Genomic DNA, 14,741 nt, shown 5'->3' with positions numbered 1-14,741 from the left:
AAATTCGTACACCTACTTACAAACAGTTTACCTTCAGGAGGAGGACAGTCTCCAAGGTCCCGCAAAACGTACAGGTTGGTGACTGTGGCGTGTACGCTTTAAAGTTTATAGAATGTCTAGCACTTGGTGTGTCTTTCGATGGAATCTGTGATAAAAACATCCAGGGTATACGTGTTAAAATGGCAGCAGAAATCTTCGATGAGTCACCTGATTTTATGAATCAGTTCACGTAAAAAACATTTGTATTTCTTTTGGTAGGTAGGACGGTCGTCCTCCTTCAAACTATATAAGGACTGATTTGAAATATCTGAATAGGAATCTTTCGCCAAACGTCACAGCAGGTAAACATATACATCTTCAGTTTAGATTTGTTTTACTGTTAAGGATAAAAGAGATTGAGTGTTTGCCTTTTTATTAGTAACTGTTGATGACGACATTTTCCATTGGGAGGCCACTCTAATCGGACCGGCGAACACCCCATATGAAGGGGGAGTGTTTAAAATGAGGCTTAATTTTCCACCTGATTACCCAAGAAGTCCCCCCCCAAGGTATCTATATTTTAGTATACTCCTTTTTATTTTAGCAAGCATGTTTATTAGGACTCCTCTTTTTGAGCAACTAAATAGTTTTTTAAATAAAATTTCTTGATAATGCAGGTTGTTTTCATCAGAAGAATTTGCCACCCAAATGTATCAGATAGTGGAGGCATTTACCTAAAAGTTTTGAGGACCGACCGTTGGATTCCCACTGCCTTGCCGATTGTTACGCTTTTCAAGAGATTAGTGGAGAAGTTGATTGAACCAGAGGTCAATGATGAGGAACAGACCATTGAATATCTTGCCAACCTCTACAAATCTGATAGGAGAAGGTTTGAAGCAATGGCTAGAGAGATGACAATTCAATACGCTGGGAGAGGAAACTGAAATATGAACTTAAATAGTTCAAATCTATTTTAAGAACTCTTGAATAATTTATCTTGTTTTTGTACTTTTTAATAAAATATTTCAGTCACTGCTCTTGTAAACTCTATTTTAAAAAATATTTTATTCAGAGTCTACTGTTTTAATATTAGAAACAACTTGTAAAGCTTTTAGAAAAGCAAATAAAATTGATATATATCATTATAAACAATTTGTAAAACCTTTTAAAACTTTCTAAAAACCAGATATACTCTTGTAAATGAATGATATATATAACTTGACGGCTGAGTTATAATATTTACGGGAAAACGAAAGGTCATGTGACGGCTGAGTTATAGTAAGTTATGGCTGAGGTATCACAAGAAACAACTTGAAAGTAAATGAGTGATATAAATGACTTGACGGCTGAGTTATAATATTTACGGGAAAACGAAAAGTCATGTGACGGCTGAGTTATAGTGAGTTATGGATGAGTTATAGTAAATATATGGCTGAGTTAGTAAAAAAGATTGATAAAACACCACTAACAACAACATTAGTTTGCTTGGAATCCATAACCATTAACAAACAACATTATGGAAACATAATCCCATCATACACTATCTCATCCTGCTATCTTAAATAGACCAAACATGATTATATAACCAAAAACTATCACAACTATCATAACCTTCATCCTTGCTTTCAATTCTGATTTTGCATCTTCAACCCTCTCAAATAGCTCCTTCCCAAGCTCCATTTGTAGTTTTTCAGTTTGAACAGAGAAAGACTCTACCTCATCCAACAGTGCCTCATCGACCCACTTGAAGACGTGTTCATCATTCATAAGCTATCAAGGTGATGGAGACAACAATTGGAACAAGAACAGATTCAATATAAACCAACAAGAACAGATTCAACATAACCAAGAACAGACTCTACCTTCTTCGCAGCTGCATACCCACAACGGAAGTATCGTCGACAAGGATTTGACTCCGATTTCGAATTTTTGGCCACGATTGCTTCTCCACACCAACATCTCTTAGGTACGCCAACAAATGTACCTCGTCCTCTCTCTCGGACATTTGATGCACAACTCGAATCTCCAGATACATTGCTCATGATTTACGAGAATTTGATTTTTTAGGGTTTAAGCATTCGACATTTGGGGATTTTCGTTTTTAAGAAGAAGAACATCACTCGACAATTAAATATTAATATTATTAGGTTAACTTATGGTTTCCCGCCAACAACTGGATTTTAAAATTATTAGGTTAACTTATGGTTTCCCGCCAAAATATCGCTTTACGGCTGAGTTATAACCATTATTGGAAAACGAAAGGTCACGTAACGGCTGAGTTATAGTGACTTATGGCTGAGTTATCACAAGAAAAAATTTGAAAGTAAATGAATGATATATATGATTTGACGGCTGAGATATCATATTTACGGGAATTCGAAATGTCGCACCGATTCATGTTACGGCTGAGTTAGAGTGAGAATGGCTGAGTTACCTCAAGAAACTTTATGAAAATAAATGGCTGATATATATGACTTTGCGGCTGAGTTACAATATTTATGGGAAAACGAAAACTCTCAACGATTCATGTGACGGCTGATTTATAAATCTTTAGTGGCTGATTTATCATAATACCGGCTGAGTTATATTAATATGAAACATTACAAAAAGAAATAAAAATCAAACAAGTTCAGGGTTCATAAAGAAGAAGAGACGACATTACAATGGAATTAACTTCTAAAAACCGATTAAGAGGAGGAGGAACCATGAGCTTTTAGTTAATCCCAATCAACAGGAGGAGGAACCACACACAGGTCGGCATCGGCCTCCGCAATCTCTCTCATCTCCTCTAACTTCTTGTGCTCTGTCGCTAAGTCGACAAGTTCTCCAGCCAAGATTTGATTCAGTTGGTTTAGTTGAGCGTCGATTAGTTCCACTTGATGCACGAGGACGGTCTTCTCTTCCTTCTTCTTCATATGCTCATCCATCATACGCAGAATTTCTGCGTAGCGACGCTTTGACTCCGCCTCGACCGCGGCCCTTGTCTGAGAAAAGGCTTCGGACACACCCATTAGTGATTCCTCTTCCCACTCGTAAGCTTCTGGGACTCTTGCTGGCGATAATGCTTCGTCTGCCTTGCGTTTTTGACGTCTACTGGAACCCTCTCCGTCCATAGCTTGGCTATCAAAATAAAAACAACCGTCACCAACTGATAGGTGCAATGATCGGAAAATATGCAATAGATTGAGAGGGGATGGAGAGGAGACTTACGTATGCAATGATCGAAGGATATATTGATATTGGTTGTAGAGGAGATTTGTAGGTGCAATATATTGTGAGCGGAGCAGAAGGAAACGATACAATGAGTAAGAAACCGAAACGATACAATGAACTAAGAGAATATAAAGGAAAAACAATAGGTTAACTTATGGAAAAACGAAAAGTCACGTCGATTATTAGGTTAACTTATGGTTTCCCGCCAAAATATTGCTTTACGGCTGAGTTATAGTTTTACGGATTCATGTGATAGCTGAGTTATAGTTAGCAAAAGACAGGTCGCGTCTATTATTAGGTTAACTTACGGTTTCCCGCCAAAATATCACTTAACGGCTGAGTTATAGTTTTACGGGAAAACGAAAGGTCTCGTATATTCATGTAATGGCTTTGTTATATATATATATATATATATAACTTGACGGCTGAGTTATCACTAGGATTATTAGTCTATTACATGAATAACTTATGGTTTCCCGCCAAAATACGATACAATGAATTAAGAGAATATAAAGGAAAAACAATAGAAAAACGAAAGGTCACGTCGATTATTAGGTTAACTTCTGGTTTCCCGCTAAAATATTAGTTAACGGCTGAGTTATAGTTTTACGGATTCATGTGATGGCTGAGTTATAGATATCAAAAGAAAGGTCGCGTCTATTATTAGGTTAACTTACGGTTTCCCGCCAAAATTTTGCTTAACGGCTGAGTTATAGTTTTACGGGAAAACGAAAGGTCTCGTATATTCATGTAATGGCTGAGTTATAGTAAGTGATGGCTGAAATATATATATGACTTGACGGCTGAGTTATCACTAGGATTATTAGTCTATTACATGAATAACTTATGGTTTCCCGCCAAAATATGCTTAACCCTAAAATCATTAGTCTATTTATTACCTCTCAACTACAAATAGAACCAAGTGCCTGAGTTATAATATTCCCGTTTTTAGTCTATTACCTCTCAACTACAAACTAGAATAAAATTATTTTTTTCAACACTATGTCCGCGCTAGCACCCAAGATGCCGGATCTCCCCGACGACGTTTTCATCAAAATCGTTTCCCTTGTTGCAGAAAATGCTGCAGAATATGGTGGATGGACCGCACTTGGTTCTATTTTAAGGGCTGGTCGTAGGGGGAAAAATGCAGTATATAGTGATGAAGTTCTAAAGACAACTGCTATCTATTGCCTTTGTACTGATCCCTCATCAGAAATCAACACATCCAATGCCCCTGATGGTGGCCTCCAAAATGAAGGGCGGCACAGGCCTTTCTTCGTCAAATGCTTTGACGCCGGCAACCCCATTGCCATTTACTTCGAAGGGCTAAGGGTTGTGGCTGAGGATAGAGATATCCAGCGTGGGATTGATATTCTCAGTCGTATTGTACCGGCCGATGGTCATGCCACCTTAGCATGTGGGGTACTAAGTATTTGTCAAGGGAATGAGGATATGGCCATCCATTATCTCCAGCTGTTTGATGCAAATCATTATCCTCTGATGTCTTCGGATGCCATTGTAAGCGGTAATTATTTTCTGGATGATTTATCTCGTTTTGATACGGCCCGGAAAAAGTCATACTCAGCCTCCCATCGCTATCCTGACAGCCCGCCACTCCCTTCACCCACTTGTGCTGTGATGTGTTCCCGTTCTCTCTGCTTCGGAGACTTTGAAATCAAGTGCAAAAACTGTTACCTTTGGTGGTTGTCCCTCAAAGTCTCTAAGATCCTTTAGGGTTTCTAGCAGTGATTTCCAGTTTTACCTTATCAATTTGTGACTCTAATTTCTGTTTATTTTAAAATAATTGTTTTCCATTTATTCGTATAGTTTCCCATCTTTTTCATGTATTAAACGTCCCTTTTTTCTTCGGCTAATTCTATGTATCCACCTTTCATGCTTCCACATTTTAGTATCTACTCTCATGTATTGGCTGAGTTATAGTTTTACGGGAACACGAAAGGTCACGTCGATTCATGTGACGGCTGAGTTATAGTAAATAACGGATGAGTTATCAAAATGAACAATATATATGGCTGAGTTATCAAAAGAAAGGTCGATTCTATTATTAGGTTAACTTGCAAAAATATTGCTTAACGGCCGAGTTATAGTGAGTTATGACTGAGTTATAGGAACAATCTATATGGCTGAGTTACAGGTCATGTGACGGCTGAGTTATAGAGAATGATGACTGAGTTATCATTATAAACAATTTGAAGAAATGACCTTCGTTTCTAATGATAACTCAGCCATAATTCTCATCGATTCATGTATTGACTGAGTTCTAGTTAGTAATGGCTGAATTATCAGTAGGAATAATCTGAAAAGGTCTCGTCGATGCGTCTATTACAGGAATAACTTATGGTTTCCCGCCAAAATATTGCTTACCAATAAATTAGGTTAACTTGCAATAATTTTATTGTTTAGTTTCCCGCCAAAATATTGCTTTACGGCTGAGTTATAGTTTTACGGGAAAGCGAAAGGTCACGTCGATTCATGTTATGGCTGAGTTATAGTTTTAACTTATGGTTTCCCGCCAAAATATGCTTAACCCTAAAATTATTAGTCTATTTATTACTTCTCAACTACAAATAGAACCAAGTGTCTGAGTTATAATATTCCCGTTTTTAGTCTATTACCTCTCAACTACAAACTAGAATAAATTTTTTTTTTTCAACACTATGTCCGCGCTAGCACCCAAGATGCCGGATCTCCCCGACGACGTTTTCATCAAAATCGTTTCCCTTGTTGCAGAAAATGCTGCAGAATATGGTGGATGGACCGCACTTGGTTCTATTTTAAGGGCTGGTCGTAGGGGGAAAAATGCAGTATACAATGATGAAGTTCTAAAGACAGCTGTTATATATTGCCTTTGTACTGATCCATCAGAAATCAACACATCCAATGCCCCTGATGGTAGCCTCCAAAATGAAGGGCGGCACAGGCCTTTCTTCGTCAAATGCTTTGACGCCGGCAACCCCATTGCCATTTACTTCGAAGGGCTAAGGGTTGTGGCTGAGGATAGAGATATCCAGCGTGGGATTGATATTCTCAGTCGTATTGTACCGGCCGATGGTTATGCCACCTTAGCATGTGGGGTACTAAGTATTTGTCAAGGGAATGAGGATATGGCCGTCCATTACCTCCAGCTGTTTGATGCAAATCATTATCCTCTGAAGTCTTCGGATGCCATTGTAACCGGTAATTATTTTCTGGATGATTTATCTCGTTATAAGACGGCCCGGAAAAACTCATACTCAGCCTCCCATCGCTATCCTGACAGCCCGTCACTCCCTAAACCCGTTTGTGCTGTGATGTGTTGTTTGAATTATGGTTTCCATTCTCTCCGCTATGGAGACTATGAAATCATGTGCGAAAACTGTTACCTTCTGTGGTTGTCCCTCAAAGTCTCGGAGATCCTTTAGGGTTTCCAGCAGTGATTTTTAGTTTTACCTTATCAATTCGTGACTCTAATTTCTGTTTATTTTAAAATAATTGTTTTCCATTTAGTCGTATAGTTTCCCATCTTTTTCATGTATTAAACGTCCCTTTTTTTCTTCGGCTAATTCTATGTATCCACCTTTCATGCTTCCACATTTTAGTATCTACTCTCATGTATTGGCTGAGTTATAGTTTTACGGGAACACGAAAGGTCACGTCGATTCATGTGACGGCTGAGTTATAGTGAATAACGGATGAAATATCAAAATGAACAATCTATATGGCTGAGTTATCAAAAGAAAGGTCGCGTCTATTATTAGGTTAACTTGCCAAAATATTGCTTAACGGCTGAGTTATAGCTTTACGGGAAAACGAAAGATATAGTCGATTCATGTCATGGTTGAGTTATAGTGAGTTATGACTGAGTTATCGAAAAAGACAATATGAAAACAAACGACTGATCTATATGGCTGAGTTATCAAAAGAAATGTTTTTGTAATTATTAGGTTAACTTGCCAAAATATTGCTTAACGGCTGAGTTATAGCTTTACGGGAAAACGAAAGACGCGTTTCATTAAATGTGTTGCACGGTCTTTTATAGTTATTCTCGGGACACAGCGGAATTTTCGCTGCAGTCTGATTGGTGGACTCAGCGGCGGTTACATCCCATGACTCTATATAAATAGGGATGAAGGTTTGGGGAATAAATCATTCGAACTTCCACCAGCGTAAGAAATAGAAGGATGCCAGCAAGAACTCGATCCGCATTGCTGAGACAGGCCCGGGAAAGGATAGCCGCCGCATCCGGCAATCGGGAGCCGGAAAATCCCATTCCACAGGAGGTAGGAGAGACGTCCCGATCTCGTGAGGTCGCTCCAAACTCAAATACTGTCGACCCCGGTGTGTCTCCCCTTCAGCTAGAACTCCGAGAGTACCGAGCTCGGCGAAAGAGGATGGGCGCGTATATTCGGGCGCTTCGGCTGAAACTTGACCAGCTCCATCGTTTTTACCGTTTAGAGGGAACCATTCTAGTCCTGGAAGACCTTATCGTCGAAGGTTACTTCTTGGCACACTGGCGAATGGTCCGTCTACTTGATGAGCACAAGGCGTGCAAAGAACTGGTCGATCAGATGGATGTACCCGATCTCCCGAAAGGCGATCGCGAACCCCTGAGGGAAACCGCCTTCCCGTTCGTGACGGATGTCTGGGCCTATCGAGCTTGCTTGACTAGGTTAATCCGATACGTCAATTTCCTGGAGTCGTCGGGTGAAGCCTTCCGCGAGCGCCATCTTCTTGAAGGCCCATGTGCCTTTATAGAGGACATGATGTCCAGAGGCTCCGGATTGCCAATCGAAAGGCTAGAGGCCTTACAACGGGTACGAGATTTCTGTCGAATTGCGGTGAACGAACTCGCAGTGGAGGAACCATTGGAGACTGACATATCTGGCCCAGCTCCCGTTCTGCGATTGCAGGACCGTCCAGAACGCTAGAGGGTTGGTGGCGAAACTTTTCGATCGGGCTCCCCCGACCAGAGATCTCTCGTTTAGGCGTTGTTATTATATATATTTTTTGTTGTTGTTTGGATGAAGTGTAATGGAAACTAATCAAAACGATTTTAGTGAAGTTTAATGTCATGGCTGAGTTATAAAATTTACGGCTGAGTTATAGCTTTTACGGGAAAACGAAATATATAGTCGATTCATGTCATGACTGAGTTATCAAAGAAACAATCAAACGACTGATTTATACGACTGATTATATGGCTGAGTTATAGTTTATTACGACTGAGTTATCATGATACAGGACGAAATATATCGTCGATTCATGTGATGGCTGAGTTATAGTGTGTTATGGCTGAGTTATAGTGTGTTATGGCAGAGTTATACTACTTGACAGATGAGTAATACCACAAAATAAAGTAATAATACTTTGACAGATGAGTAATAACACAATATAAACTATAGAGCACAAGTTTTCGCATTGTGCCCAACTTGCTTACATCGCGAACATGCGTGTTGCTTCCTAGGGCGTTTATTTTCAGTGGCAACTTCCAAAGATGATTTAATCCTACGCTTCTTTGGTCTTCCTGGCTGGTTCACAACAATCGGAGGCAAGCACTTCTGATTATCCACAATTTCAGGAGCAGGGAATGATTCATCTGGAGGCATGATTGAACCAGCCCATCCGTTAACCAAATCGACACTCCTAAATTTCGTATCGCACATGGATATACGAGACACATCCATATGCTCTGCAGCTGCGATTGCATGGATGCATGGTATTTTCTCGTGGTCGAAACGACGGCATGTGCAACTTTTTATTTCTAAATTTACAACATGCAAAGATGATCCATATTTCACTTGAACACGTACAGCATCAATCGTTTGTACCTCCATAAGTCTTGCTCCGGTGACACGGTCCTATAAGGGAGTAGAACAAAAAACAAAACGCTTTAGGCTGAGTTATGAAAACAATTATGGCTGAGTTATTGAAACAACAATGGCTGAGTTATGGAAACTATAATGGTAATGGCTGAGATAAGGAAACAATTACGGCAGAGATATGGTAACTGTTACGGCTGAGTTATCAACATTGACGACTGACTTATGTAAAATTACCTGTAATAGTTTCTCAACACCTCGAGTGAGCGTTGTTTGCTGCGATTTCGCATCCTCTCTCCGTTCAGAAAACCATCTGGTCATCATATCCCGTATCGATTCTAGAAGTTGAACTATGGGAAGACTTCTAGCATTTGACAGTGCATGGTTCATTGATTCTGCAATATTCGTTGTCATTAAATTGTACCTTTCACCCGGGAAATGAACACGCGCCCACATTCGGACACCAGCTCGTTGGAGGTATCCATGTAGTTCGGGATGACGTGCTTCAATCTCATTGAAAGCCTCATTAAAATCAGTTAGCCTAAAACACTTTGCCGCTTTTTTCACCAGAGGGAACAAATGTTTTCCTTTGAACTTCACCAAGATGTTCTTATACAAATGGTAAGTGCAAATTCCACGTGAAGCCAACGGATACACTTGACGAATCGCTTTCCCTATTGACTGATGTCTGTCGGAGATTATCGCAAGATCCTTTTCGTCTGGAATGGCAACTTTGAGTTGTGTAAAGAACCAACGCCAAGACTCATCATTTTCAGTGTCAACAACAGCGAAAGCTAATGGGAAAATTTGAAAGTTACCATCCTGAGCTAGGGCTGTTAGAAGTGTCCCTTTGTAACTACCATGGAGAAACGTTCCGTCGACAACAACAACTTTGCGCATGAAAGCAAACCCAGCAATACTCGCACCAAAAGCAATAAAAACATATTTGAATCTATCTTCATCACCTATTTGAAGACGCGTGACTGTACCCGGATTTTCCCTTTTTAACTTGAATATGTAAGAAGGCAACTCGCTAAAACTTTCCTCAGGAGTTCCCTGATGGATCTGCCTTGCATTCAGCAGCGTTCGATATGCCTTCCAATAACCCATCTGTCGACACCAACAAATTAATAAATCAGCCATAATATATAAATAACTCAGCCGATACATTCGAATAAGTCAGCCTTAAATAATCAATAAATGAGCCGTAAAATGTAAATAATTCAGCCTATACATACCTATAACTCAGCCATTGTTATCAATAATTAACTCAGCCTATACATACCTATAACTCAACCATTATTATCAATAAGTCAGTCGAAACATAGTAATTACCTTTAGACTAAATTGCTTATTGAAAATGACTCCGACACTTTTAGGTTTAACATCCGGACCAAGATCACCAAGATAGTCCCTGTAAAGACCTGCCAGTACATCAGCTGTTGATTGACGGCATCTAGTAGAACGTTCCGTCACAGAACATGTGTGTTCCGAATCGTATACACGAACATGAAAATCCGGGTCATCCCCTTGTACAGATGCACGAACTCTCCAAATACATCCTTTAACCCAACACCTAAAAACCACTTGTCTCGGATTTGAGACTGGTACATTAAAATCAAATCCATCCCTAACCGAAATAAGTTTCACGTGATTCCTGAACTGCTTTTTGCTATTGTATCGTTGTCCTACAGCAATTTTTAGCGTTGACACCTCCAACCTAATAGCCTCCGGATTCATCTTCGATCCGGCAAAGTTATCATCTCTATGAGCTTTCTTCTGAGGAGGCGGAGTAGGTGGGTCTTCCACTGTACTCTGAGGCTCGCCCAATACAGAAAACTTCTCGTCATCAGATGACTCACCATCGGAGTCGTCGAAAACATCAAATCGGGTTGAAAATTCATCGTCTTCTTCTTCGTCAGATGCTACTTCAACAGCTTCTTCTTCGTTTTCTTTGTCAACAATCTTACCATAATCAAAACAAGTGCCTTCAAATCCCCCACCGCACACTTCGGGGGTAGATTCTGCTTTCGAGTCTCTGCTTCGCCGAATCATACTTCCTCTAGCTCCACTAGTTTCTGTAGACTCTTTCGCCGAAAACTCTACACAGAGACGTAGCTGATCGGTTTTCCATAGACCCAAAAAACATTGCAACTGTCGATCATTGGAGACAAAAACTGGTGGAGTATCATGCGCCATATGTTTCATTGCCCTGTTCGAGAACATGTAGCTCAGCTTTAGCTCATGTCTAAACGAGTCCAATCCGTAGTCTTCAAGAACAAGCTTAACAAGCTTGTCGTATGTTGTGCCTCCATCTATCTGCACAACTATACACCCTCTCTCGTCGGAGTTAAATACATATCTCTGTGTCTTTATCCAATTACCGGACACAACTAGTACCGGCACTGGATCCATGAAATATAATGAAGAACAAGGTGGAGAAGAACAAAAGTAGAAGAACAAGGTGTGAAGAAGAAAGTGAAGAAGAAGTAGAAGAACAAGGTGAATAAGAAGGAAAAATAGTTCACTTATTAACCAGTTGAAGAACCAGAGTCGAACGACGTTTCGTATTTCCGGAGAAAAAGATGATGACATGGAATGCTGACATGGATGCTGCATCCGACGTGGCAAATCAGCCATGAAACAATACCATAACTCAGCCTAACTAAAACTCAGCCACAACACGAAAAACATTACAGTAATTAAAAAGCAAAAAAAATTGCTGCCAAACTCAGCCGCTTCATGAACTGAAAATATGTAACTCAGCCGTATCGTTTGATAAGTCAGCCGTAACTGAAAAACATTCTAGTAATTAATCTTTTGCCTATAACTTAGCCGTCAAACGACTGACTTGTCGATAAGTCAGCCTATGACGGCTGAGTTATAGTTTTTTACCATAACTCAGCCGCAACTACATCTCATAAGTCAGCCATTTTTCATAACTCAGCCAGTCGGAAAATGGCAACTCAGCCGTGTCGTTGTGATAACTCAGTCAAAATTTTGACAACTCAACCGTGTCGTAGCGATAACTCAGCCAAAATCTTGACAACTCAACCATCAGGTGAAAACTCAGCCATTACTACAGCTGAGTTATGCGCATAACTCAGCCAAATTTAATAAGTCAGCCATAACGCTTGGCTGACTTATGAGCATAACTCAGCCAGATTTTCATAAGTCAGCCGTCCGCTCTTACTCAAATGTTTTTCCGATAACTCAGCCGCAACATACCTATAACTCAGCCGCAACATACTCTGTATCGCGTTACGGCTGAGTTATGGTTACACGTCAGCGATTTCTGACGTGGCATCTGACGTGGCAATGGCATTTTTGTAATAACGTTTTTTCCGGTAACATAAAACAGGGGCACGCTAGGTATTTTGAAAATACCCGAAACATTCTAGTAATGAAAAAGTTTTTTGTAGATTCTGGTAATATTACCTAAAATGAGTAACATTTGAGTAATTCACCCTAACATAAATAGGAAAACTATGTCGTCCAACGGTCCAATATAAAATCCTACCAAAAACGTTCCTAAGCAACAAGATAATTGGTTGTACAAATCAGTAAGATCTCAATCTTTAGTAAATATCTATACTATCAATCAGTAAGATCTCAATTTTTTTATATATGTAAACTAAATTAATTTGGTTATATATTAGTATATATTTCCGGAAATGAAAATCCAATTTAATATATATATATAATTCATAAATAATGATTATATAATTAATTTTAAAGATCTGAAAAATAAATTTTAAAAATATACAAAAACGAAAATACTAATGAGAATTAATGAGATATTTATAATTACATTCAAATCTTTTTATCAATTTTGTTATCATTTCTAATATGTATAATAAAAAAATGATAATAAAAAAATACGGAAAGATTTTCTGAGATTTCCACATATCTTTACCAATTTTGAATTACCTAAAAAAATGGAAAACATTGTAACATTAGCATATGCAAAATTATTCAATTTGGAAACAATCAATAAATAAAGTTTAGCAACCAGTCAACCATATATAATTAGATTTCAATATGTAATACCACCAAATATTTCATCAGTTAGTTTAAGTAATTAACTTCAAATTCGAAATTACCATTTATATTCTAAATATATTTATATAATTATTAGGAAATCACTTAAATTTCTCTAACAATCCAAAACAGATTTTTAGAAGACTTCAATTTACATGATATTAAAACCTATACATGCTAACCCGGATAAAGGTCCGATCATCCTATTAATTGATGATGCAAATAAAGACCCAACTCCATCAAGATAACTAAAAAAAAGAGCATAATAACCTTTCAATAACGAATTGGCAGCTACCTCTGATACTCTTGGGTTTGTTAAACAATGCCTCGATTTTTTCAAAAGTGATCATGGATCTTATATGCTTGTTGGAACATCAAAGCTAGAACAGACGGCCCTCCTTGTCTTCAGGAGTTTCGGTTTGAATTTGTGAAAAGAGCTAACAATATCTAACGTAGTAAATATTTGAAAACATGATAATTCTAGTATTGTCATAAATACATAAATATAGTTTGGTTAAAGAGAATGAAATAAGATCTTAAACAAATGAAAAGAAAAATTATGTAGTTTAATTTGCAAAATTGTATGGAAGAAAAAAGATCTTGAGTAAATAGTACAGGAATTGTAAGATGAAAAACACCTAATTAGTAGTATTACTGTAATGATATCGTGATAAAATCTCCAACTTTGTGAAAGAAGAGTGACAATGAATCTTCTCAACGTTCTCATGTCTTCGGGTTAGATTGTGACACCTTATATCAACATGTCCAGCGTTATCGCTCTCTCCGTAATTTTTATGCTTTGCCCTTAACTTGATATCTAATTGTTCAAAAACAACGCCGTTTGTATTACCCTCGGCAACGAAATCCACTGAGAAAGCCGTGTGACTTGGAGACTTACGTTCGTGAGAAGTATTTAAAACGGCAGCGTTTAAGGGACCTAGCCTCACCGTAGTTTCGTCGCCTCCGTAGAGGATAGAATACCTGCAATATGACCATATATAGACATATATTAATATGACAATATAGATGAAACTAGGGTTGATATATAGATGAAGCTATATATATGATACCTAGAGCTCGGGTTTTTGACGAGGAAATCAACATGCCATGTAGCGGAGGAGGGAGATAGGGCAATGGATTCGATTGAGAATTTGGCGTCGCAGGGAGCATTGTCGACGAAGTTATAGAGATACACCAATAAGGCGATGACGGTGAAGATACCGCCGCAAAAACCTGTGCATACCAGTCCACCTTCTTTGCCTGTGGGTTCACGATCTTGCGTTTTCGGCAAAGTTGCTTCTTCTGCCATGTCGTAAGAATTGGTTTTGTAACCCATTCTTAATTTTTTGTTCTCTCTGTTTGTACGTGTGTTTTAGTTTGGAGAGGACAAAAAGACTTCTTAGTTTATAGAGACGAAAAGAAAGAATATGTGTAATATATATAATATTTTGTTTATGTGTTGATAAGATCGATTTAATCTCCTATTTACTTTATTTTTTTCTTTAAAATTTTATGTCGATAGGATTCAGATTATGTTTTGAAGATATTATTGATTTCAAAATACAAATAAATGTGAAATTTTTCTATTTATAAACAAATTTTTCCTTTGAATCGTCTCCTACATTATAAGTATATAGTTTTGATCTAATTATATTATAAACTAGAATATGACCCGTGGTAGAGCACGGG

General features: G+C 38.5%; 1 protein-coding gene across 1 annotated transcript in view; it reads right to left on the bottom strand.

Moving 5' to 3' along the window:
• LOC104772432 overlaps positions 1 to 14,388 on the bottom strand; it is a 20,531-nt gene extending 6,143 nt beyond the window's left edge. Inside the window, exons 1-2 of the mRNA XM_010497047.1 lie at positions 14,123 to 14,388; positions 13,803 to 14,033 (exon numbers count right to left, since the gene is read on the bottom strand). Of these exons, the coding sequence (XP_010495349.1) occupies positions 13,803 to 14,033; positions 14,123 to 14,388 (497 nt within the window). The remainder of the gene's footprint in view (positions 1 to 13,802; positions 14,034 to 14,122) is intronic.

This window comes from Camelina sativa, chromosome 20 (genome assembly GCF_000633955.1).
Source record: "Camelina sativa cultivar DH55 chromosome 20, Cs, whole genome shotgun sequence".
NCBI lineage: Eukaryota > Viridiplantae > Streptophyta > Magnoliopsida > Brassicales > Brassicaceae > Camelina > Camelina sativa.
Note: the sequence above shows the minus strand (reverse complement) of the source record. Positions and strands in the feature narration are given on the sequence as shown.